We start from the raw sequence: 27,867 nt of genomic DNA on the forward strand, positions 1-27,867 counted from the left end.
CAGGACATCTATTTGGGCAGCGCCCGGGGCAGATCACCCCCACCCCCCCCCCATAGTTTCGGCCCTGGTTTTAGGTCTAACATATGAAAGCTTCTGCAAATACTAGCCAGAAGGGACTGCCCCTCTTTTCTCCTCATTTGTCCCTCAGTTTGGTCTCATGTAAGCACCTGTATAAGCATGTACTATTTATCTATCAAAAGTGTTTTGCAGTGCCATAGCTTTCATCCAATTTCTAAATTGTTGCATTTGTAAATTTTAAAAGTGGGTATAAAGAAACTGAAGTGGTAAAAAAAGAGCACCTATGGGTTTAACTAACCATTTTTCTGCGTATTAATTCTCTATGTAACAGTGGTATGGCAGGGGTTTGTCCTTTTTCGACATATGTTTTGCTAATAGGAGTCCCTGATATGTAAATACATAGAATTTATACTATATTAATGGAGTGCAAATTTTTGAAAGGAGATACTAGTATAGAATGATTAAAATTTATATCCAGATTCACCAAAAAAATTCAACAGGCTTTACTGGTACACACATGAGATGACACCATATTTCTTTCTAAAAAGTTCTTTACGTTTATTGTGCTTCTTCTAAATTTGAAATAAAATCAAGATGTTCCATCATTAATAATATTTTTTCACAATATACAATGAAACCTTTATGATGTATGTACAGATAACATAACTAATATTATTTTTAGATCCACAAGGTCAATGCGTTTCTCATATACAGCTTCTTCAGGACCTCATCTTGGGATTCAAAGAGAAAGTTGAACCTAACTAGATAAAAAGACAAGTATTTATCTAACAATGAACTGACATTTATTTACATTTTACTCCACTGATTAACTGAAGGAAGCGACTAGGAGCAGGAAAACAGTCTGTAACATCCTAATATACTCATACTCAGAAAGTAATGTATACTGTCCCTGTTCCCCTCCTGCATCTGCCACAGTTATGGTGTTGCATACTGGTAGGTGGGGGCATGTGAGCATATTATGGAGCAAAATGTAAATAAATGTACGCATATTCTTAGATAATGACTTGTCTTTTTATCTGGTTCGGCTAAACTCTCTCTTTGAGTCCCAAGATGAGGTCCTGAAGAAGCTGAGAAACATGTTGACCTGGTGGATCTAAAAACAATATGTTATGTGTTTGTACATACATTGTAAATGATTCATTGTATATTGTGAAAGATTAATATTAAACCCTGAACCCATATTGCTTTTATTACAATTTTATAAAAAGGATAATAAATGTAAAGAACTGTTTTAGAAAAAAGTATGCTGTGATCTTATGTGTACCAGTAAAGTCTGTTGAATTTTTTTATTTTGTGGATCATGATGTTAGCATGTGGTACAAGTGGTGGTGGTTTCTTTATATGCAGGGCTTTTTTTAGCTGGAACTTGGTGGAACTAAGTTCCACCACCTCTGTCTCAGGTCCCCTTCTCCATGCTCACCAGTATCACTTGTAAACACAGAAGTCGAGCTTCTGTACAGTATTTACAAGTGATGGTTTGTCTCCCAACATGTCCCACAGGTCTGATCTCCTGAGTGGCTCCCACTGAGTTCAGGATGGGGACAAGGGAGATGCAGGAGCCCAGGGAGGAACATGGATGCCAACAACCCCATTGGATGATATCCCTGCAAGTGAGAGAGAGGCAGAGCCACCTACAGTGTGAAGGGAGGCACTAGAGCCGACGGGGTGCTTCAGCTTAGTACAGCAAAAAAAGTAGGACTTGGAAAATTATAAAGCTTTTAAAGAGGGGGAGGGGGCAGATGGTGGCAATGAAGGGGGGTTGCATGCAGAGGACTGATCTGAAGAGGGGTGAAAGTGAGATGTGGATGGGGGATGCAGAGGAGGGCAGCTGTGGAAAAAGGCTGAACTCTGCACTCTGTGTGTAGTGCACCTCTGAACTCTGCACTGCATGAAGCACATCCCTGAACTCTGCACTCTGTACACAGCACAACCCTGAACTCTGCACTCTGTGTGTAGCGCACCCCTGAACTCTGCACTGTGTGTGTAGTGCACCCCTGAACTTTGCACTGCATGAAGCACATCCCTGAACTCTGCACTCTGTACACAGCACATCCCTGAACTCTGCACTCTGTACGCAGCACATCCCTAAACTCTGCACTCTGTATGCAGAACATTCCTGAACTCTGCACTCTGTATGTAGCACATTCCTAAACTCTGCACTCTGCGTGCAGCACATTCCTAAACTCTGCACTCTGCGTGCAGCACATTCCTAAACTCTGCACTCTGTATGCAGCACATTCCTGAACTCTGTATGCAGCACATTCCTGAACTCTGCACTCTGTATGTAGCACATCCCTAAACCCATTTAATGCCCCTTTAAGGCCCACGCGCTGTTAGTGAAATTTGACCACACTCACTATTTGGTGCAGTTTGGGGGGAATGTGTGTGTGTGTGTGTAAGGGGGGGGGGGTTAGGGGATCATGCTTGAGTTTCTGCACCTATTTTGTGAGAAAAAAAAGCCCTGTTTTTATGCAATTAAAATATATCCAGGACTAGCCAACTTTGATTTGCCTTGAAAAGGAAACCCGAGAGTATGAAAATTTTAAATTTGGCATTGTTGACTTTTTTAAAGGGGCAACCTTTTGTATCTATGGCCAGCTTACAAAGTCTGGCTTCTTGCACTGTAAGTATGTTCTAGCTCAGTGACATCCTATGACAGCTCTGGAGCTTTATAAACTAATCAGCAGTGGCAGGACCAATAATATCATTACCACAGATATCATTTTACACTGCCAAGGAAACCACAAACAAAATGTGATCTAATGCCTTCAGCAACATTAGGTGACTATGGATTTGTAGGAATGTTAGGATTCTGAGTTAAGATTAGAGTTTTAGGGGATTACGGCAGACCATAAATGATGGATGTTTTTTAATTTAACCAGTGAGTTGAATGAAAAAATTGGTATGATTTTCCCATCAACACACAAAATGGTTTGAGTTCCCCACTGTCAGAATACAATTATCAGTGTTGCCAGCTATATCCAGTGGCATTGATTGAGTGAAAAAAGGAACCTCACAAGCTGGTTGTACAAAATTTGATCGAGAGAACAACTTCTGCACAACCAGACTGTCCAAAGATGGATCAGAATTTAGGGTTAAAGTCCAACTCCGGGCAAAAAAAAGTTTTCTCATGCAGTGGGGCTGTGCCCACACTGCATGGGTTAACTGCTCGTTTTTGTCCAGGGGATTGGAGAATGGAGACATGTTAAACTAATCTTCCGACCCTCCCCAAATAAGACTGTTCCGTGCGGGTTCTGTGGAGTGGAGGATCAGGTGAGTATACTGCTTTCTCCTCTCCCCTGGACAAAATGAGCAGTTGACCCATGCAGTGCGGGCACAGCCCTACTGCATGGAAAAATTATTTTTTCATCTGGAGTTGGGCTTTAAAGTTAACTGTGATTTTTGAGGCTTAAGTGACTTCGTGTTTAAGCATCAGAATCAGCCCTTGGGTCAGGTTAGGTATCAGTCAGTGTGGGGGTTCAACCGGAAGGTGTAATCTACAGTACATTTATAGATAAGTACAGATTTAAGATAAGTGTAAGTATAGATTTATAGATAAGTGTAACGTGTAATACATATAGCTCAGTAGTCCAGTGGCTGTCACTGTTCCACTGCAGAAATCCAAATGTCATCAGTATTTTACCATTGTCAACAGTTTCCATTTTTGCCACATTGTTTAAATTTTACTAGCCAATCCTCTAGGAACCTTTGTGGAGATCTTATTTCTCTGTCATTCTGTTTGACTGCACAATGAATAATTCATCCAGTTACTAATGTCTCTTGGCAAAAGATTATGAGGAAATGATTATCTAGTTCGGGTATCTGCTTCAGAACAATATAAAATCAAACTACAAAGTCAATAGCTGTTTTCTTAGTAATGCATTTACAGAGTTTAAATTGGTGGAAGTAGTAAATTGATTCATGTTTCTGAAGACCCCACAGCCTACCACAAGTCTCCTTGCAGATTTAAAGTGTTGGCTTCATAGTCAAATCAGACATCTGTATGTGTGTGCATTGGTATGACCACCTTAATCACTTCAATACAGGGCATTTTCACCCCCTTCCTGCTCAGGCCAATTTTCAGATTTCAGCACACAATTGCGCGGTCATGCAATGCTGTACCCAAATGAAAATGGTGGGCACTGATGGGCAGCACTGGTGGACACTGACGGGGAGCACTGATGGGCAGCACATATGAGCAGGCATTGAGGGGCACTGACTGGAGTCACTAATGGGCACTGATTAGGGTCACTGATTGGCACTGATTGGGGTCATGTCATTGGCTCTTTACCAAGATTGGGGTCGCGCTATGTCCTAGGAACATAGTGCAGCCATGTTCGTTGCGCTATGCCCCCCCCCCCCCACGGGGGTGCAGGAGTGGCTGTTCTGGGGCGCCATCATATGATGTCCTCCCAGAACAAAAGCCGCACGGCTCTGCCGTCATTTGATGGTCGGCGGGTGGCAAGTGGGTAAAGAGACTGTCCCCAGACTTTGTATATTAAAGTATTTACATATTCAAAAAAAAGCAATAAAAACTGTTAGAAAAAAAACTTTATTCACCTATGTAGCTATAGGCATTGTGGCATTAATCTTCAATGTTCCCAAGTGGGGTACTGAAACTGAATTTTTGTTCCCTTAAGCTCCCATTCACACTATGTCACGCGACATCAGGTGTCTTGCATTTGCATGTTTATTTGTGCATTGTGTGCTTCAAACATAGAGCAGCCTGTTGATTCCAAATTGCTGCCTTACATGCCACAAGCGCAGCAAAGAAGCTCATGCACCCTTCTGATCTTCAAGCTGATTTTTAACTGTGCATTTCTTCACATGTAAAAAAGTAAAGTTTGCTTGCCACATATGGGTTGCCATTAACAACAAATAGTATGTTAAGTGTGATGCACAATTTTTGCATTCATGCACATATAGTGTGAATTCAGTCTTTCTTCCTATAGAAGTAGAATCTTGGCAGCCTGACAGCTAAATAATGTAAATTAACAGCAGGTGTTTCTAAACTGTTATCGTTGAGGATTTAGTGGATAAATTACTTCACAGCACATGCAGCTAGATAGGTCAGTGATGGCTTAGTTTAAAACTCTTTTACTGTTTTTTTTGAATATGTAAATACTTAAAGTAGAAGTCAACCCTAACACTAAAATCCCTGCATCTACAGACATCCACGATCTAACACTAACCTATTTAGCCCTGTAAAGAAGAAATCAGTATACATACCTTTTTTGAAGCCGATCCGACCCGATCCCACGCTGAGCTGTCGGCCGTGGCTTCACTATGGAGGCGGGTGCAGAGGACCCAGCCGACAAAGGAAGCCCCATAGTAAGTCAAAGACATCACTCCCTATTCATTTTACAGCTGTTAACGGCTGTGTCCTCTGCAGAGCTTCCACCGCTGGAGACAGGATCAGATCGGCTTCAAAAAATGTATGTATACTAATTTCTTCTTTACAGGGTTAGGTAGATTAGTGTTAGATCATGGATGTCTGTAGATGCAGGGGTTTTGGTGGTAGGGTGGACTTTTAGTATTCTTAGTCTAGGCACAGATGCACCTTAACCACTTACCGACCGCCCACAGTATATTTACCGCGGCAGTCAGCCTCTCCTGGTCAAACTGACGCGATAATACGTCGCTCGCCCAGGAGCCTTTAGGGGGCGAGTGCACGCTGCCGGAGGCGCTCTCCTGCCCCCGCTCATTCATGGCCATCCCGGCCCATGTGACCGGTGGCTGCAATGTCCTCCGGCCACTCGCGATCTCCCGCTGGAGAGGGAGAAAGGCAGACGGCTGATGTAAACACAGTCGTCTGTCATTCTCCCTGGTGTAACTGCAGAGACTATACAATCCTGCTATGTAGGATCATATGTCTCTGTGGTTACATCACAAGCCACGCCCCTTAACAGTTAGAATCACGCCCCTAGGGACACACTTAACCCCTTGATCACTAATAAAGTTAACCCCTTCCCTGCCAGTGTCATTTTTACAGTAACAGTGCATATTTATAGCACTGATTACTGTAGTAATGCCACTGGTACCCCCAAAAGTGTCAAAAATGTCAGTCAGGGGTCTGATCTGTCCGCCACAATGTCGCAGTCCCGCAAAAAAAATCGCAGATCGCCGCCATTACTAGTTAAAAACAAAAAACAATAAAAATGACATAAATCTTTCACTTAGTTAGTAAACGCAATAACTTTTGCGCAAACCAATCAAAATACACTTATTGCAATTTTTTTTACCAAAAATATGTAGCAGAAAACAAATTGGCCTAAAATGTTAAAAAGTTTTGATTTTTACATTTTTTTGGGGGGGAATTTCATATAAAAAAATTTAAAAAATATTGTTATTTTTTCAAAATTGACGCTCTTTTTTTGTTTATAGCGCAAAAAAAAAAAAAATCGCACGGGTGATCAAATACCACCAAAAGAAAGCTCTGTTTATGGGGAAAAAAAAGGACGTCAATTCCTTTTGGGTACATCGTTGCACGACCACGCAATTGTCTGTTAAAGTCACGCAGTGCCGAATCGCAAAATAGGCCCTGGTCTTTGAGCAGCCAAATCCTCCGGGGCTTAAGTGGTTAAAGCAAACCATTTCTTTGCCCCCGCAGGGCCCTCCCCACAACATGATATACTTATCTTTACTTTGCTTCCTCACTGATCTGTTCAGCAACCGAGAGCAGAGAAAATACCTAATACCTGCAGGTATGTAGAAATGTGATCAACCTTCTTTTTCTCACCTCTCCTCTTTCACTCACCAAGGACCATCACTGTCACAGAAGGGAAGGAAGCCCTTAGCCCTGTGTAGGCCCCAGCTACAGAAACTGAGAGCTTATGCAATCTTTCTCTCCTTGCTGCATTTGAATGAATGGAGTGGTGGTGGAAGTAAAGGAAATGGTATGTTCTGCTTGAGAAGGGACATTAAAAACAAACCTGTTGCCTTTCCCTGTATTAAGCATTGGTTTGTTGAGAGGTGAGCCTCTAAATAACTGTACAGGTCAGCATGAATAAATTCTTAACATGCCACAATATGCAGCAATAGTATACTTTTTCAGAAAAGCTTTAATTTTATCATTAAATACCATCCTTGAGCTGCAATCAACATCTTAGTCCAGTCCAGAAAGTAGATAGTGACCCTTGATGATGCTTGAACAAAGAAGGTGGAGAAAAAGATGTGGCGTTGCATGCCTTAGGAAGGAAGGGGTCCTAGGGGGCTCCGAAATGTTGATACTTTATGCTGTAATGTGATTCTTTTAATAAACCATTTGGATGTAATTTTGGAGATCCTTGGTGTGCTGGCAACATATCTTCTGATCTTTCATTGTTAAAGGTACAACAACAAATCTGAAATCCAGACTCTATAAGGGTAGCTGAAGGCGCCCGATGCATCTGTACTAAATCCAACGTGCCAATGGAAGCTGCTCAGATCAATGTATAAACTAGCAAATGGAAAGGTGAACACGGGCAGAACAATACATAACCTCCCCAGCAAAACTTTTAGCTAGTCAGTACAAAAAGCCAGTTAAAAGTGTTTTAACCTGAAGGTTAAAAACATTGGCGTTTGTTGCATATATTTCCAAATACCTGTAAAAAACACTGTCACATCAATGCCAAAATGTGTTTCCTAACTCTAAACTATCCAAGTTCCCAACTTTAGACATATTGTTTATAACAATATGGTTCCATTGGTGATATACACAATCTGTTGGCACAACCCAATTTGTCATTCAGATTTCCATTCTTCATGTCCAGACCATCCGAGAAAACTTCTCTCTTCAAAGAGGCCTATCCTACGCTATCCATTTGTTTTCTCCATCAGCCCATTCCCCACAGTTATTACCTTTTGTACTGTATGTCTTGACCACCCCTCTTAGATTGTAAGCTCTAATGAGCAGGGCCCTCTGATTCCTACTATATTAAATTGTATTGTAATGGTACTGTCTGTCCTTATGGTGTAAACTGTTGGCGCTATATAAATCCTGAATAATAATCATAAAGTCGACCCTTCTACTTTTTTAAATAAGCTACATACAAGACATTCCCATCTGATGTAAATTACGTATGATTTCAAGTAAAATTACATTTATTATGAGAAATCCATTAAATGCTTAACGCCCTAGTAGGAAATAGACAACCGATCTTTGCAGAAAAAGTAAAACAGGAAAGACCAGTTATACAGGTTTCATATATATTTTTACAGCAGAAGTAACACAGAATAAAAATATGATAACATTGTCTTAGTGCCATTGGTTAAATGAAACTGTATGAAAGCATTGTTCCGTGAAAAGGGTAAACAATGCAGATGTACTGGGTGCAAAATGAGTTGCTTTCTTCAAGTTAGCTTTTCTTCTACACCACTAGTTTGTGACAACTTAGACCCAACAATTGGAAGCTTCCACTATGTGACATCTGCCCCTGTCAATGAATGCACATTCTACAACCGACTGTATAAAATTTATTTAAAGTGGAATTTCAGCCAAAACATTTCTATTTTAGATATAGTCAGTAGTACCTGTTAGGCTGAGCCCTAAAAATGACGAGGAAAAAAGAAATACACAGATGAACATTTCTATGCAACCACTCAAAATGGTTCCTTGGATATTTCTCACGGCTGCTCAGTGGTAGGCTTTTTGAGCTTGTACAGAGGGTAAAAAGTACTGTGTTATTTGCCAAACTAACTCTAAACAAAACACATTTTACCCTTACCAGTCACTGACGTTGGGTGAATAGAAATATTTTTAGACGGCAACCCCAAAGAAGTCTATGTGATATGACTAAACTGTATCTGCACGGACATCACATCAAGAAATATTGTAAACAATGCCATGGGCCTCAGAGCCAGGGGTGTTGCTAGTATTGTAAAAGACCTAGGGCACCTTTGGACAGCCGAAAAGAGAATTATTGCATTGCGTATAGCACGCCATGGCAAGCAATAGGTGTTAAAAAATTTTCGTTAACAGCGGGAAGGGGCCTAAAGTGGCATGGTTAAATAAAAACTTGCTTGCACAGATATGCAACAGTTCCCAGAAAATATGCTTTAATTGTTGTTCCACATGTGGGAGCCTCACAGACATGCAATGATTCCATGTGGTAAGACTTTGTCTGAGCCTACCTTAAAGAAGAACGTAATAAAAATAGTCAGGGACTGTTTAGCAACCAACAACTGCTGAGACAATGAACACTTTGGTCAGTAGGTGAAGTATGTAATGTACAATATAATTTATATAGTGCAGTTGTCAATATTAGAGTGCAGAGGTCAGGAGTAGGTAACAAACAGGGTGCTCCAGTCAGTTCTTACCTCACAGAGTACCAGGTTTATATATTTGAGCACAACTTAGCAATAAAAGGTGAAAAATAAAGGTAAATTAGCATTAAAACCAAAACCAAAAATGTAATATATTGCAGCTTACAAATTATTAGATTAGGCTTTTTTCCCTTTGCTTTCACCTGGAAATTGGGCTGGGCTAGTAACACACCTTCTGTATTAGAGTACCCCCATTCTGGGTAAAGGCGAACAGGGGGCACATTTGGACAGAAGAATTATTAGTCTGGGAGGGTGGGTAGTACTAGATGTACTAGCAGATTTAAATACATCAACATATTGAAGCCAAACCCTATCTAACACTTTATAAGCAGTTATAGTAAACTGTTTTTTTTTCTCCTTTTTGGGATAAAGGTTTTACATAAATAAAATAAAACTGATCATTGTACGCACCCCTATCAGTAGTAAATAATGGTTTGTCTCAGCCCTCTTAACTGCTAAACCAGCAAGAGAGCGTGTTCTGTTGAAAAACAACAGACTTACTTGCCAGATCACCAGATGAAAATAGAAGAAAGCCTAAAAAAGAAAACAAATGCAGCCATCACATCTAACAATTGGTAAACTGCAATATAATACATGTTTGCTTTTGGGTTTAACACCACTTTAAAACACGGAGAGGTGATATTCCTTTTTATTGTAAGAACTCTTCCATTATTACATTTGCTATTCTATTTCACCACTATAAAATTGCCATAATGTACATTTAAAAAGCCTGAAAATGTAAACTAATACAGGCCAGCACATTGAAGGACTTGTAAGCTGCATTTTACCACATTTTTCCTGTTTCCTGTTTTGGGTTTGTTAGAATGCGGTTATTTTGATATTCGTTAAATGCAAATTTTAGAGAAATACCTATTGGTGAGATACATTCAAACTGAAAAATCCTTCCATTCTTTTCAAAAATCAAAATGGATTTAATAATAAAACAGTGTAAGATTACAGGATAAATATTCTAACTTAAACTATAAAACCATGTTAAAAAGTATAGTTATGTTCTTAAAATAAAAATTGTATATACAGTATGCGTAATCGTATTGGAGTGTGTGGGTCATCTTTGTGAGTTGTTGTGCAAGGGAGCCTTTGAGCTCCTAAAAGTTTTTTTTTGTCTCTACCAGGAGCAGCTTCTTACCCCCACCTTCTCTAAGGAGTCTGGCTTTGTGTTCTAGTCCTATATATGGAAAGGCACAGTTGGCTTCAGAAATTCAACTCTCCCTAAAAAGGGGCCTCTTTAGAGCATGCTGGCATCCTACAAAAGTTTTGGGGGGGGGGGGATTGCCAGGTGTATGTAACAACATACACAATACCATATAACTTTATCTATCATCTGGATAAAATATTACATATACCCAGAGCTTTTTTTCAGCTGGAACTTGGTGGAACTCAGTTCCACCACCTCTGGTTCAGGCTCTCTCCAAAAAATCCAGCTTTTGTGTTTACATGTGACAGCTTGTCTCCCAAATGGCTCCCATAGATCTGATCTAATGAGTGGCTCTTACTAAGTGCAGGATGGAAACAAGAGATATGCAGGTGCATTCGGTGCAGTACGGATGCCGACACCCCCACTGGATGATCATCCTGCAAGTGAGAGAGGTGGAACCACCTACAGGGTGTGGGGAGGTACTAAAGCTGGCTAGGTGCTTCAACTTAATACAACAGCAAAAATAAGGTGGAAGATGATGGAGCTTTTAAGGAGGTATATGATAGAGCAGGGAGAAATTTTCTCACACGATCTCCGGCATCTGATTAGGAGGGATGAGTGCAGGTCATGGAAGGGGGCGGACAAGAGAAACACTCCATGGCGGATGGAGGGGGACATGGCTTCTGTTGCTGACTCCTGCAGGACTTGCTCTGGGGAGGCTGTCTGTGGACACACTGCATCCACCCCTCAATCCAGCACTGAGATTCCCGTATCTTCCACTGTCGCCACAAAACTGAGCAGAGTGATCTGGAGGGGTGACAGGGAGAGCCTGGACTGAAGGAGGGAGGAGGACTGGGGAGGAGATGGAGGGACACAACATAAGGAAACTCTGCATATACTACCCTAGCCTATCCATATACTACCCATGCCTATCCATATACTAACCTTGCCTGTCTATATACTAAACTGGCCTGTCTATATACTACCCTGGCCTGTATATATATATATATATATACTATCCTAGCCTATCCGTATACTGCCCACGCCTATCCATATGCTACCATGAAAAAAATGAGGTTTCGTCTAGGGTATCAAAAATCACTGCACCAGCCCAGTAATTCTGTGACTAAAATATCTGTATACACATCAAGGTTTACTTAAAATTTGGAATTGAGTGTATCTTGAAAAAGTAAAGATAGGCAAATATGACCCAATATTGTGTTGACACAAATCAGTTGATGGTACAAAGTGAAATTAAAAGTACTTGAATTACAACATGTAAGTATACTACATATAAACTGTATTTTTTTATTAATTTTTAGACCTTCTTGGAATATTCAGATACAGGGTCAAAATTTGTATTCGGTGAGAAGTATCTGGACCATTTTTTTGCTTTTAAGGTGAGACTTATACAATCCTCCTTTTCGTCTGTATTAACTCTTGTTATCCCTAGCATGCCCAAATATACTCTGTCATCTATCTGCATAGCTAGTGTTTTCTACAGATTGCATACATTTTTGAAAATAGGTAATACAAAACTGTATTTTATTTGGCAGTATAAAAGGTAACTTTGCCAAACTTTGCACCTAAAGTATACCATTAATGCCATGATACAGAAAAAAAATTGCAGAATAAAATTATTATTGTATATTTATATTAAAATTAGTCCCTGAAAATCATGGGTCACGGCGAAAGTTAACTTTTCAATTTTTTACTTCCTTTTGCATTATTGTTCTGAAACAATATATGTATCACTACTGTATCATAACAAAGCTATTTCCAAATGAATAGGCACATGTGAAAGTGTAGTTAGACATTTTGAGATGACCCCATTCATATATATATATAGTATATCTTTGAAAAAACAAGTTATTAAAAAGACTATAAATTCCCTTATACTAAAGCTGATGACATATTGTTCATGGAGCAAAACGTAACCTACTATTCTGTTTTGTGATTGTCATCACAGGTCCTGCCGATTGTGATTTTCTTCAGCACGGTCATGTCAATGCTATATTTTCTTGGCTTCATGCAATGGCTCATTAAAAAGGTGAATATTCATTTCTGTTATTTAGCTGTATATATTTTTTGGAGGAAATTTTTAATTACCTTATACTTTTTTAAGCTTAGGACAATGGCATATTACATTTTTAATGGTTACACCATTCAGAAAATCACTTAGTTGTTTCGTAAAATTTCTATTCTAACGGTATCATGTTGTAAGTGCCATCTGGATCCTGGTACCAAGACTGAGTGGGAGTAAATTTACATTGAGGGAAATTAACTAAAGTAGGAACAGACAAAATCTGGAACATAGTAATCAATAAGCTTCTAACTTCAATTTGTACGGTCAAGCTTTTAAAATGAAAGTTAGAAGCTGATTGGCTGCCATGCGCATTTGCTCCAGATTCTGGCTGCTCCAGTCTTAGTAAATTCCTATCAATGTATATTAATTGCAGTAATTCTGGGCTGATAGAAAAATTTAATAAAATCAGCTTAATTGTTTTTTCTTTTTGAAGGTTGGATGGATAATGCAAATAACGATGGCAACAACTCCAACAGAATCCCTAGTTGCAGCAGGGAATATTTTTGTGGGCCAGGTAAGCCATTTCATTTTTTTAAATAATTTATTACATCTTACCTATTTATCTTTGATGTTATATTTTCAACACGCTTAAAGGAAACCTGTACTGATGAAGTATGGAGATTCCTTTTAAAAATACCAGTTTCCTGGCTATCAGGCTGACCCAATGCTTCAAATAGTTCTTCATTACCTTAAACAGGTATGCAAATTCTAACTCCCCTTTGAATTCCATGATCTACATGCATGTTCCAGGTCAGTGCCAGAGGGCAGAAGACCGAAAGAGCCTGTGTTCATGGGCTTTTGTTCACGTTGTTCACTATGAACATGTTTGCACTCCCATACACGTTTATGTGAAAGTGAATCCCACTTAAAGGAGGTCAAATGTAGGTCCTACAGAGGTCAACAGTAAGTCAAATACACCAAAATGCATCTCAAAGTGACACAGACAAGCAACTGGCATTTTTTAAGAAGATCAGCAAGAGAAACCTCTGTATTTCTCTTATCATAGGTGTCTTTTAAAAACTGATAAAGTGGGTAGGGTCTGATAACTGACCATGTATTCACAGCTAACCTGAACACAGGAAGGGACATCCACCACACCCTGAATTGCTACCACAGACCAAACTCTGGCAAGCACCCAGTGAAATAGATTCTGTATATATAATCTGTAAGATATACAGGATACAGCATTTGTGTACCTGTACTGTAAACATGCCAAACAAGTCAAGTGTATTATGGACTGCATATATCTACACTCAAAAAAGTAAAAATAAAATGTAAATATAGATAGATAGATAGATAGATAGATAGATAGATAGATAGATAGATAGATAGATAGATAGATAGATAGATAGATAGATAGATAGATAGATAGATAGATAGATAGATAGATAGATAGATAGATAGATATAGGGCAGACTTAATGGGCCATTTGGCTTTTCTGCCTCTAAAAAGTTTAAATATTTAAATTGAAGGAGGTCAAAAACTGATCTATTACTGTACATTTTGTGCTAAAATAGGACAAAACTAAAATAAAAGTGTTCCCATGCTAAAGGCTATTGATTAATTCACTTGATTGCAGCTATATGGAGAAAACTCAGAAGACCATAATGTGTGATTGATGGCAGCAATAATATTGTTACATATCAAATGAATAGAAAGACATACCAATAATTATGGGGAGGTCAGAAGCTTTTTCAGATTTACTTAACAGCAGCATGTTTTGAAAGAGACAAAACAACCAATAACTAAAACCAATATTGGCACTCATTTTGTAGTAAACCAAAAACCTTTAGCCAGGGAAGTATTTATTTAATGAACTTGTAGATCGGGTCACAACCTGCACCATTTTTTTTTTTTTTGCACCATTATTACAGTTAAATATTTAAACTTGCAATATTGAGCTCAATATACAGGTTTTAGAGTTTTTCCCATTATAAATATATAGACATTGAAAATCTACCTGAAAAGCCAGGGAATAAATCTACCAGAAAAGCCAGGGAACTTAAAAAAAAGTCCTGATGAAAATAATTCACTTATTCTAATTGGCATGTGGCTATCATGCCTTATCATGGCCTTTTAACACAAGCAGAAGATTTAAACAATTAACAATGAAAGAAAAAATTATGTTAGAGGAAAATAAATTTGCCCTACCAGGGTCTTGGGGAGCAGTATGCTAATTCTTTTTACTGCTTGCTCCAAATATAACTGAAGTGGCTTTACATAAATCACAGCATCCAATCTCATCAATATCAATGCATTTAATAATCTGCTCCAGTGTAATTTGCTTAACTCTTTATGTGATAGATTATTTAAGAGCAGATTTGCAATCAAGATGGTAGAAGTACTGACCAAAAATGTTTACTTAATAATATTGGTGCTTCTTTTTGTTTTCAGACTGAATCTCCACTTTTAATAAGGCCATACCTGGAACATTTAACCAAATCAGAAATCCATGCTGTGATGACTGCTGGTTTTGCAACAATTGCAGGGAGTGTGCTGGGAGCATACATTTCCTTCGGAGTGAGTATTGGCATTGAGTTACAGTGAGTGGGTTAATGTCACATGTCCAAAAAATTCTAATTATTTTGCTTATTGACAATGCATGCAATCTTTGAAGATTCAGTAGTAAATGTTTACTCCAGTGCTATGTATACATGTCCGTTTATAATAATCATCTGAATAAAATATTCAATTTTAACATATAATGGGAGTGATCCTCCTTTTTTCCGTGTTATTGTAAAGCAACTATTGCAACTATATAATAATAATAATAATAATAATAATAATAATAATAATAATAATAATAAAAATAATAGTAATAACAGTACATTTCTCTAGGAGTCTTAAGACAATGCACCAGTACCAAATGGGCAATGAAACAAAAACTGACAAAATTACTATAAGAGTATAAGTAACAAAGATGTAAAGGGATGACGCAGGGGCAGAATGGTGAATCACATATCAGATAAAATATAACCTTCTTAAACAAAGATGGCATGTCTTTTTATAAGGATTGACCTCCTGACACTGTTCTTGAAGGCCTCCCTTTTGTTTTTACATTTAAAATTAGTTTTTTTCATACTAATAATATCAAACGTAGATATTTTACTGTGCATTCTAACAATTACCAATAACAGATACATTTGGAAAAAACTGTTATATTTATTGTTCTGTACTTTTCTGCACTGATTCTTCCAGCACCAGATAAAGGAATAATAAGGAATAAATGAGCATCTGGGATTAGGATATGATTAGCTTAAGGTTAGGTCAGAGGTTTGGTGGGGAGGGGAGGGTTTCTTGATGTCTATCCTAGAGCAAGTCTATGAGATCTCACTCATAAAGGCGATGTACTACCTATGCATCTGATTAACTTAAAAGCTGTTATTGAAGAAGCATATTGAAGAAGAAGCACATCCCCTTTATACAGTATTTCCATCCACAGGCTGCTAGGGGGCCCTTCCTGTGCATCAACCTAACTTAGCAAGGGATAAACAGTATAACCAGGAGGATGGAAGAGTTTTGCAGAGGGTGTGAAAAAGTCCAGAGTTAGGAGAATGGGCATGGGCGTCCACAGAACTTTTTTCAGGGGGGGCATCATTTTAAGGTCACCCATGCTCCGCCCCTTTTTGCCCCCATAGATCTCCCTTTAGAGCAGGCCAGGCCAGGGTCCCCCATAGATCCCCTTTAGAGCAGGGTCCCCATAGATCTCCCTTTAGAGCAGGCCAGGGTTCCCATAGATCCCTCTTTAGTCTTACCTTATCACCTATATGGTCCGTGCATATTCACCGTGCTACCAGGTTTTCCTGCACCACTCCCTGCAAAGAATATATATATATATATATATATATATATATATGTATATATATATAGCCAATTTGACCCCTTTTATAGCAGGACAGAATCCCCATAGATCCCCCTTTTAGAGCAGGACAGGGTCCCCCATACATCCCTTTTAGAGCAGGGTCCCCATAGATCCCCCTTTAGAGCAGGCCATGCCAGGGGGTCCTCCATAGATCCCCCTTTAGAGTAGGGTCCCCATAGATTCCCCTCTTGGAGCAGGCAAGGAAATTTCCAGGGGGGGGCACTTGTACCCCCTTGCTGACGCCCATGGGAATGGGACCTGTTTTCCAGAAGGATGAAGATTTCCTTTCATCATGATGTAACACCTTCCTTTTGGAGGAAAGCATAGTACATTCCTTTAATGGGAAAAAGGGGAAGCAGAGTCATTATTTTCCCTGACAAAAATTTAGACTGAAAACGGTGAGTAAATATTGGGTGCTACAACTCTCTTCCTGGTGCTAACGTGAGTTCCCTTTTAGAAGTCAGACTAAATAGTAGAGATCTGTTACACAGATACACTCATTATATAGAGTGATGGCAGTTGGTGGGGCTTCCCCAGAAGTCAGAAAAGTCAGGTGTCCATAGCAAATATAAAACATTTAATAAAGTGAAACTAACCTAAAGCGAGGGACACAGATATGTTTTCTGGATAGCAAAGTTAATAGCAGGCGTTTTGGGGTGTCTGCTTTTCGGCAATACTTATGCCTTTGAAAGTTTACTATACATTACAATTTCCCTTTAAGACATTGTAGATATAGTCTGCAGTATTTCCATGGAGTGGTGATGGATGTAGCAGTAATTAACAAGTGAATCCTTTCAAATATTGTACATAGGAAGTTTCATTGTTTTTTACTTAAGATTTAGTTGTGACATTTGTCGAGATATTGATGATGGTAAAGGATAATGCTTGTATCATTGATAATGATTGTATCAAATTGTTTTCAAGTAATTATTAACCAACAAAGATAGTTTTTCTGGTATATTGCAGGTGTCGTCCTCACATTTGTTAACCGCTTCTGTCATGTCTGCACCAGCAGCACTTGCTGTAGCCAAGTTATTTTGGCCAGAAACAGAGCCTGTAAAAATTACTATGAAGCAAGGTCTTCAGCTGGAGAAAGGGTAAGGAGCATGTCAAAGGAAATCATAAATGCACTTGAAGCAGATATTCTGAAAACAGAGATTTGAAATTTTATTTAAGGTACCCATAGAAATAACATTTCAATCAACCAGTCTAGTAATTTTCCACATTCGTTGACAATCTCATGTCCATGGCCATCCCCAAAGCTGCTGACCACCTACTGTGTGGGGGAGCAGGAAACCTGTCCCAAGCACAATTGTTTGAGATAAGTCAGTGCAGGCAACACCTGCTACAGCTAAAACATATGAACATTCAAACAAACCAAGCATTACCATGCAATGGTGCCTGGGGGTGGTTGGATTGCGTATGCAAATTTGACATCACTCAGAAGTCTGTGGTCAACCTAAAAGGATTCTAAACCTTGACAGTAGTGCTCCATCTAAATGATGGGGCACACATAAGCAGCCATTGATTCACAAGGGTTAGCACTTTTAAAATTCATCAATAAATACCTTTGTATTGTTTGTTTAAATTGGGTCACATTACTTTTTTTTCCTTTCTGTCTTCAGCACGGCTGAGCTTGGGGCTGGGTTGAGCCAAAGCGTGTGTCCTTTGACGTAGCCTCAGCTTTTTCAGGTCCTTCCCCAGGACATGCAAAGTAGAGAAAAGCTGTTAGTCAAGGATCTGATCTGCCCCAGGTCATCCTTGACTGGCAGCTCTAGTCTACTTTGCAAGGCCTAGGGAGCCCTGAAAAAGCTGAGGGACATAACAAAACATGTGACTGGCTCTGGTTTAGCCTTGCCTCCAACCTAGATCATAGAGAAATTAGGGGATTTCACCTACAGTAAGTCTTGTGTACATACGGCTTAATGTAGATTAAATCCCATTAATTAATTTCACTATGGCCCAGGTTGGGGGCAGGGCTAAACCAGAGGCATTTACATGTTGGGGTCCGATCAACTCCTTGACTGATGGCTCCAATCCTCTTTGCACGGCATGGTGTAAGGGCCTAAAAAAGCTGAGGGACATCACAGTATATGTGACATTGCCCTGCCCCAAACCCAGATGAAATGAGATTAATTAGCGAATTTTTAAAAAGAGTAGCATGCGCATTGTTGGTAACAGTGGGGATATGAGCCTGCTAATTGTTGCCACCACCAACAGTTAACAATAGGTGACCAGGAAGTTACCAAAGAATCTTCTTAATAAAGAATGATTTTAGCCCTAAACATAGGGCACAAAAACATTATAGGACTTTATTTAATTCATTATTAGGACTTTTTTTAATTCTTAGATTTTTGAGTTTAGTGACACTTTCATCTAATAAACACATTACTTTAAAAGATCAGTATATTCACTATGTATCAATTACAGTAGAGTGTGAAAAATCCTTTGTATAAGTTATGCTGACATCTGGTAATACAGCTAATAAACTGGTGAAAAGGTTACCAGAAGAAAAAATATTTGCAAGTTGAAACGCGTCACCAGCTGTGAAAGTGAAGAAATAACTCCAAGAGGAACACGGATTGCAAAAAAAATTTTTAAAAATACATTTTTGTAGCAGAATAGGGGATTCCAAGAACCACCATTATTTTTATTACAGTCTTTGTCTCCTTTGCAAAGGTTCTCTCATTTCCTTGAGTGACAAAATTGTTTTTACGACAGGAAGTGAGGGGAAATCTCCTTGAGGTCTCACAGTAATAAAAAGTTGACAAGCATTCTAGTCTTTATTGTAATCTATCCACAACTATAAAAAACATTTTGTCTGGAGGTTTAAACAATGACATACTATAATACTAAATGTAGTACTGTAATACTAACCCCCCACCCAACCACTTTTCATCCTGTCAACATTTAAGCCTTATTTTGCTGCACACCCATCTCATCCAGCCCTGTAAACCTCTTTGCATTATGCGTCAGAATTTATCACCAGGAGAATCTGCTTTTTATTATATGTATTTTACATTGTGATAAATAATAGACACACATTGAATGTAAGTACTGATATTGGCTTCTTTACCTTAGGGATGCAAGAAACATTCTTGAAGCTGCAAGTCAAGGAGCTTCTGCATCAATCCCTTTGGTAGCAAATATAGCAGTGAATTTGATGGCTTTCCTCTCACTTCTAGCCTTTTTCAATGCTGCTCTCTCCTGGCTGGGAAATATGTTTGATTATCCACAGTTGAGTTTTGAGGTAAGCATTGTTACTATATGAAGAGATGTAAAGTACAGTTATACAATCAAAGTGAGTTTATTTAACAAAAGGAAACTGTATTTTGACGTGTTTAGGTATAAATTCATTTTGCAGGTGTTGGTTTAATGTATATAATTGTAACACTTTTTTTCTAAGGCCCCTCTGGCCTATTATTTCATAGACAAATATCCTTCATGTATTTTGTTATTATTAGCAAACAAGCTGTCACAAATGTTTATTGCATTTTTAGTGAATTTTTATTTTTTAAACTAAAAATGTATTTGAAAGATGTCAGGTAATATACTTCATTTTAACACTTCTGTTCCTGGGATCCACTAGCTTATTATTTCCTAGACAAATCTCCCTCGTGTGTATAGTTATTATTAGATGTGTATTATTAATATAAAATGAGCTGACACAAATGTTTTTGAAAAATGCTCTTTTTTTTTGGCTTGTTTAACCACTTCAGCCCTGGAAGGTTTACCCCCTCTTCATGACCAGGCCATATTTTTGCTATGCGGCACTGCATTTTACTTTAACTGACAATTGCGATGTCGTGCAACGCTGTACATAAAATTGATTTCCTTTTTTCCCCACAAATAGAGCTTTCTTTTGGTGGTATTTGATCCCCACTATAAACAAAAAAAGACTGACAAATTTGAGAAAAAAAAAACAATATTTTTTTACTTATTACCTATAAATCTAATTTCTTCTTCAATTCTGCTACATATTTTTGGTGAAAAAAAATTACAATAAGCATATATTGATTGGTTTTTACAAAAGTTATAGCGTCTTCAAACTATGGGAAATTTTTATGGAATTTTTATTTTTTAAGTAATAGTAATAGTGGCGATCAGTGACTTATAGCGGGACTGTGACATTGTGGCGGCCAAAACGGACACTTCATCCCGGTTCACACTTCTGCGATGCGGGAACGCTGTGAATATGCAGTGTGTTCCCGCATCGCATCCGCACCCCTGGCAGTTCACACTGCCATATGTGATACGCAGGGGGTGTCAATTAAAAGTTAACGACACCCCCAGGTAAGATCGCATATCGCAGAGCGATCTGCAAGTTCGCACACAATCAGATCGCACTAGTGTGAACCACCATGCGATCCGATTCTGCTGCGGTTAAAAAAAAATGGTCATGTGCGTGCTTTGTGCGATTGCGGTGCGAATTCAGCCATACAAACTGTATGGCTGAAATTTGCACCACACAGAGATCGCATGTAATTTAGGAGCAGTGCGCTCCGAATTACATGCAATCTCTGTGATCGCACTAATGTGAACTGGCCCTAAGTGACACTTTTTGCACTTTTTTGGGGACCAGTGCCAACGATAGAGTGATCAGTGCTAAACAAATATGCACTGTAACTGTACTAATGGCACTGGCAGGGAAGGGGTTAACATCAGGGACCTGCCTATACACACACATGAACTTTAATGGCATCCCAGTCTTAATCCATAGGGTTCAATATTGAATTGGCCCACCCATCCATGTCTTTAACCACCTCCTTCCCAAGCCTATTCTGACACTTTGTCCTACATGTAAAAATCTACTTTTTTTTTTGCTATAAAATTACTTAGAACCCCCAAACATATATTTTTTAGCAGAGACCCTATAGAATAAAATGGTGCGTGTTGCAATTTTTTATGTCACACGATATTGCACCAGGTGTCACTGCCCCACAAGTGCACTTCACATACATAGTTCAACAGTCTGGGCCTTTTCCAACATATATGCTGCAAACTGCACCATGGTGGTTTGTAGCCCCTGCCTGCAGTGTGCCAAGCGTAGCAAATGTACTAGTCAAATGGGTACCAAATACATGATTCTTCACCACAAATCTCTGTGGGAAAAGCACATCAATGATACAGGTCAACAACAAAAGGCCCAGACCAGTAAAGAGGTGGCAGTGCAGGGGGTATCTGGGGTGGAGTAGTGACAGTGCAGGGGGTATCTGGGGTGGAGTAGTGACAGTGCAGGGGGTATTTTGGGTGAAGTAGTGACAGTGCAGGGGATATCTGGGGTAGAGAGGTGGCAGTGCAGGGGGTATCTGGGGTGGAGTAGTGACAGTGCAGGGGGTATCTGAGGCAGAGAGGTGACAGTGCAGGGGGGTATCTGGGGTAGAGAGGTGGCAGTGCAGGGGGTATCTGGGGTGGAGATGGGGTATCTGGTGTGTGTGGGGGGCTGTGTAATGCAAAAGAAGTCCAGAGGTGTGTGAGGGAGGGGGGGGCTGTTTAATGCAAAAGAGGTCCAGAGGTGTGTGTTTGGGGGGAGGGCTGTGTAATGTAAAGGGTTCCAGAGGTATTGGGGGCTGTGTAATGCAAAAGGGGTGCAGAGGTGTGGGGGGCTGTGTAATGTAAAGGGGTCCAGAGGTGTGGGGTGGGCTGTGTAATGTAAAGTAGTCCAGAGGTGTGGGGGGGGGCTATATAATGCAAAAGGGTTCCAGAGGTGTGGAAGGGCGCTGTGTAATGTAAAGGGGTCCAGAGGTGTGGGGGTGGGGGCTGTGTAATGTAATGGGGTCCAGAAGTGTCGCCCCATTAAAATGCTCTAATTTATGAAGGTGAATTTATTTAAATTCACCTTTAATATAGCGCCGGGCAAAGCTCCCTGGCGCTGATCTTCACGCCCCCTTCTGATGTCAGAAGGGGGCATTATGGGATAAAATCTACCTAGCAACACCCCTGGCCTGGGCTCTTCTTCCTCTTTGTTCCACCCTTTTTGTCATCTCTGTTCACTCCACAAGATTCTCCGTCAGCATCTTCTGCAACATCTGCATCCTAAAGTTATGACAAAGGGGTTTAATAAGCTTAGCTTACGGTACATAAGGCAGGAAATAGGGACAACATGGGGCCACGTTGAGTACAGCCAAGAATGTGATTACATTTTGTCATAAGTCTCTTACGGGTCACCATCCCGCTATCTCCAGCAGAATCCTTGGTCAAGCAAGTGTCACTTCCCAGCTGCTGAAATGGATTTAAATAATTGTTCTTCAACCACCCTCATTCCTGGCTTCTTAATGTTAGCTTGGTTAACCACTTGCTGTTTGCCTTCTGTTTTACAGCTCTAAAGTGCAGTTAAGATGGCCTTTCCTTTTAGGTGCTTATGTGAACCATCTGATGAACACAGGAGCAGCCTAATCTGAGCACACTGCCCATTGGACAGTGCAGCTTACTAAGTGAACATACAAACCCAATGAGAGTTGTAGCTTAATTGTGACCAATCAATGCAATCACACGTTGTTTACACTGACTACGGTTAGCAGCAGCTTTCACTTTCATCTCACATAGCAATCGTTGTTTGAGATGAAAAGAAAGTTCCTGATGACAGCCAGCACACTAAAAAAAAAAAAAAAAAGGCAACCAGTTCCGGGATCATTGTTGCACACCCTTCCACAGTATCACCCTCCTCTACAGTATGTCAGCCCCATCCTGTCCCTGGTCTGACCTGTATAATAACCCCTCACCTTTTCTGTCCTGCATATCTGTACATTAACTCCTTAATTTCCATCCTCCCATTGTATTTTGCCTGTATATATACCCATTCGCCTCCTGATACCTTTTTGAAAGACCTGTAAGTTTAATGTATCTAGTGCATCATTAGCCTGCTTCATGTTTTAACATTCTCTGCTGCAGCACCACAGTGGCGGATACCCAGCCACCCAGTCATCCAGTAGGCCATTCCTGCACCAGCACGTGCAATCTAATATCTACATGTTGCTGGATTATGTTGTCAGCAGCAGGGTCCACATGGCTACACACACATGGTCCACCAAGTATGGGCGGGGACATTACATCTTTTTACCGCCCCCCTGGATACATTTTCTGGGAAGGACACAGGATAGGGCACACCAATGGAGTTGGCGGTGCTGCCTCATGTCCTGCATCTTGGTTATGGGAATTATGAAGTCCCCTCTACCCCCTCCTCCTCAATGGCCTCATCTGGGGACTCTAAATTATCACTCCCCCAAAATGCTGCTATGCTGTTTTGCAGCTGGTATAAATGGAGGACAGGAGCCACAATGGGCTAGAGATTCTGGCAGCTATTCAAGAGCAGGCTGACAGGTGCATGACCGTGCGCCATTTTGTGCCAAGCAAGGCCATGTGTGACAATGGCACTAGCCAGCTGTCTGCCCTTCAGCAAGGGAAGTTCACATGTGATTTTCCTGGAACAGACCCTGAACCTGGTGGTGTTACTTTTTCTAGATAGGTACCCTGGCTTCCAAAGCTGTGGCAGAACAGAAGAGTGTGTGTCCATTTGTCATACCCAGTAAGAGAGCATATAGTCAAAATGCAGCGGCAACACAAGCTGGCTAGCAACTGCTTGGCATGCTTTACACCCATGCACTGGACCTCAGCGATAGCTATCCTGCAGAGGCTGCACCTGCAAAAGCAGGTCATAAATGATTACTTCTGCAAATATCTCACAGGGACAGGTTTTAGGAATCTGAGGTTCTTTTCATCTCGTCAGTGGCTCCTGATTGAGCACATACTGTGTGTTGTAAGACTGGGAATTAGAGGCTGAGCAGCAGAAGGAAGAAGAGGGCTTACCTTGTTTTTAAAGCTAGGTGCATGCACTGAGAAGGAGGAGGAAATGGGCAGACTTCCAGGGGTATGTTTCATCCATTCCAAACCTTGGGAGTTAAAATGGGCAGGGTGAGATCACTGAGGGAACAGTGTTTCCTCAGTGACGCCAAGGACTTAGGGTCTTCAGCTGCAGTCAAATTGTAGAAAATGGGCTCATTCATGCTGAAATGCCTTAGCAAGGATCATAGCATTTGGACCCTGAGAGACCATCATTAGTTGGCTACCTTTTTTTTTTTTCCTTTCTGCAGCTGGGCTTCAACTGCAAAATGTGAAATGCTTTCTGTAGGGTAAGTCATGCATTGTGTCTCCTAGTTTGTGACCTATTTCAGTGTTCTGCCACCCAAACAAATTGTAGCCATTGTCTTTTTGGAATAATACACTCTAATTTTTATTTCAAGATAAATACTCCTTCACATCTCCTCTTACATTGTGACCTAATCAAGCTTTACATACTCTCCAGGGAATGTACAAAATTGGTGGCTATTGTTTCTGAAATTGTACGCTCTAATTTTGAATGCATGATAAATCCTGCCTTGTCTCTCCATTTTAAATTGCAGGGAAGTAAAGCTGCTTATATACTGTGCAGTGACTTACAATATTTCTGGCTATTGTCTCTGAAATAATATACTCTGAATTTCAGAATAAATCATCTCTGGAATGTGGGGATGTGGTTTTACAGTGTTTTGTGCAATTTGTTTTAACATTTTATTAAAGACAATACAAATGGGGTACTGCAAAAGAAAAAACCCACAAAATATACTACAAAACATTTTTTTCAATAACTATTTGGAATGATGTTAAGAACGTATTTTTTTTATTTTAGTACATTTTATAATAGCTTTTAGATCTCATTATGGCTGCTTCCACCAGTCAATTCAGGCCTATTACTACTGAATACAAAAATTAGGTGTTGCAACTACCAAAAAAAGCATTTTTATAATTCATATTTTATCAGACTGGGGTGCTGCTGCTGTATTTAGGCCAAGCAATAATGTAAAATTAAAAATATTATATATTATATATATATATATTATTATAGCACTATTCAATAACATCACATACATCTTACCCACTTTTGCACTAGGGTACGTCTATCAATAGGGAATCAATGGCATTTATGAATGGCGTTGAATAAATAGCTGTTGGGCAGCTGATCCACCAGGTAATCATTGTGTACTGAGCTGTCATTAGATAGCTTGGTACACAGAGACACTTTATCAAGCCGATCCAAGGTACTTGGTACCATGTGATCATGGTAATCATGACAGCAATCACATGGTACTTTTTATAATGCTGATCCCTCCCCTTCCCCTTACAACAGGGGAAGGAGAGAGATTGAGTAATTGTGAATAGGAACAAAATGAATGGATCTGCAGCTGCACATTCATTCATTCTGTTTCAGTGACACTGGGAAAATTTTAATCCTTTTGTGCCACCCTCCTCTCCTACACATACTAGCTTCATGTGACCTCTATATTAACCCATTTCACATCCCTTATCCTGCATATCTGAAAATTAAACCCTTCATCTCCATCCTGCAAATGTATGTGACCAGTACATTAACCCCTTCACTTCCCCTTTTCTGTATATGACCTGTACATCAATGTATCTAGTGCACCACTTTCAAGCTTCCGGTAAACCCCTTAGTACCGTCATGTTTCTTCATTTTCAAAAAATGTGCAAATGGCAAAAAATGAGAGCACCTTGGGGTCTCTACTTAACAAAAATTCATTTTGAGTCATTCCAGGGCTTTTTGTACTATTCTGGCATTTTTATTTTAATAGAAAGTAAGGAGGACAGTTTTTTTTTTTTTTTAATTAGTGGTCTTCTATAGTAAAAATAAAAAAAACAGCGATTAATAAAATTAATAAATACCCCCAAAAGAAAGCTTGATCTGTCTCAAAAAAGTATATAACATCTTTCTAGGTACAGTTTTGCATAACAGAGTAATTGTCAGTCTCTCTGTTTCACAGCGATGAAAACTGAAAAATGGCCTGGTAATGAAGGGGTATTACAGGCTAGTACTTTGGTGGTTAAAGGCATCTACCAAACATGTAGTTTATTTGTTTTTCCTTAAAGTCGTGTAAAATTTAGGACCTTCTTCCCACTGTACAATATTTTTTATCATTTTATTTTTTTACATGTTTCCAGTGCCAATGTCCAGCTCCCCTTGCCTTTTGTTTGACAATCCCTTGCCTATTAGCCTTGCAAGCAGCCAGAATTCATTGCTAATATTGTTAGTATTCTCCTCATTGACTTCAATGGAGGGATTTAGGTTTGCAGTTTTTAGACTTTACAATAGGTCTATTGAACACCCCATGAATCCCAGACACATTTTCTCATCCCTGCTCAAAAGTAGCTGTAGAATCTCCAACAAAAAACATAATTTATGATAATGGTTTGAACTGCAAACATTTCTTCAAAAGACAACTGCTTTAAAAAAAGATGGGCTAGCATAGTAAAACAAAAAGTACTATAATAATTTCATTAAATGCAATAGTGTACCTGTTCCAGTGAAGGCTGTGACTGACCTGTAATAGGTCTTTAAATGTAATTTAGGTCTTACAGCTCACTACCATATTATAAAGCTGGGAAACAGGGAAACAAAAATTGAGTCAAGTTGGACAATATTTAAAGCTTGCATGAACCCATGTCCCTGTGTTCCCACTGCAGAGCTCAGACATATGCAAGTGAGAAGATACAGTGCCATAGCATGTAAACCAGACTGAGGGGCTTGTAAAAATGTCAACTACTTTGTAAAAGCCTATTTTTAAATTTGTTAATGTGTTCTAAGTCATTTATCAACTGGAGACATGCTATTACAGTACATTCTAAAGGTAGGTATTTTAATAGCCCTATCAGAAGGAACTTGAAAAGCTAACATGTTTTTGGTCCTAGCATACCCAAGTAATTTCTGGTAATGTATAGCAAACAATGTGCTAAACTCTACAGCAAGGTTTACTCATATTTATTTGTGTTTTTCACTGTTGGCTTAATCGTTTCAGCATTTCCATGTTCTAACCTTGTACTTTCAATAAAACTAACCTTGTTATTTTTATAACATTTTATATTGTTCTTGTCATTGATCAGGTAATATGCTCCTATATCTTCATGCCATTCTCCTTCATGATGGGTGTGGATTGGGAGGACAGCTTCATAGTTGGCAAACTTATAGGATACAAGACATTTTTTAATGAATTTGTTGCATATGAATACCTTGCTGGACTAATTACCAAGAGGAAGAACAATGGGCCGCTATTCATTGATGGAGTGAAGCAGTATATGTCGGTATGTGGGATCTTTATATAATTTTGAATTAATGTAATAAGAGCGTGTTGCCATATTTATAAATGTAACTTATGTTTAATACTACTATACTTAATAGCAGTCTATGCATGAAGGTAAAAAACGGGACTGCTGACTGTTCTATTATTGTCCCAATAACAAATTATTATTTGCTCTCCTGGTCACCTGAACCCCCCCCTTCTCCCCCCCCCCTTTTTTTTTTTTCCCTCTTCTCTCTCCCTCCCTTGTTCCCTTCCTCCCCCCCTCTTTCACTCTCCACCACCCTTTCCTCTT

General features: G+C 39.5%; 1 protein-coding gene across 1 annotated transcript in view; it reads left to right on the forward strand.

Annotated features, from left to right (window-relative positions):
* SLC28A3 (solute carrier family 28 member 3) overlaps positions 1-27,867 on the forward strand; it is a 114,110-nt gene that overhangs the window by 53,190 nt on the left and 33,053 nt on the right. Inside the window, exons 8-14 of the mRNA XM_082265603.1 lie at positions 11,821-11,898; positions 12,468-12,548; positions 13,018-13,098; positions 14,979-15,104; positions 17,413-17,543; positions 19,528-19,696; positions 27,379-27,576. Of these exons, the coding sequence (XP_082121729.1) occupies positions 11,821-11,898; positions 12,468-12,548; positions 13,018-13,098; positions 14,979-15,104; positions 17,413-17,543; positions 19,528-19,696; positions 27,379-27,576 (864 nt within the window). The remainder of the gene's footprint in view (positions 1-11,820; positions 11,899-12,467; positions 12,549-13,017; positions 13,099-14,978; positions 15,105-17,412; positions 17,544-19,527; positions 19,697-27,378; positions 27,577-27,867) is intronic.

Source organism: Pelophylax lessonae (genome assembly GCF_965119305.1).
Source record: "Pelophylax lessonae genome assembly, chromosome: 1".
Lineage (NCBI taxonomy): Eukaryota > Metazoa > Chordata > Amphibia > Anura > Ranidae > Pelophylax > Pelophylax lessonae.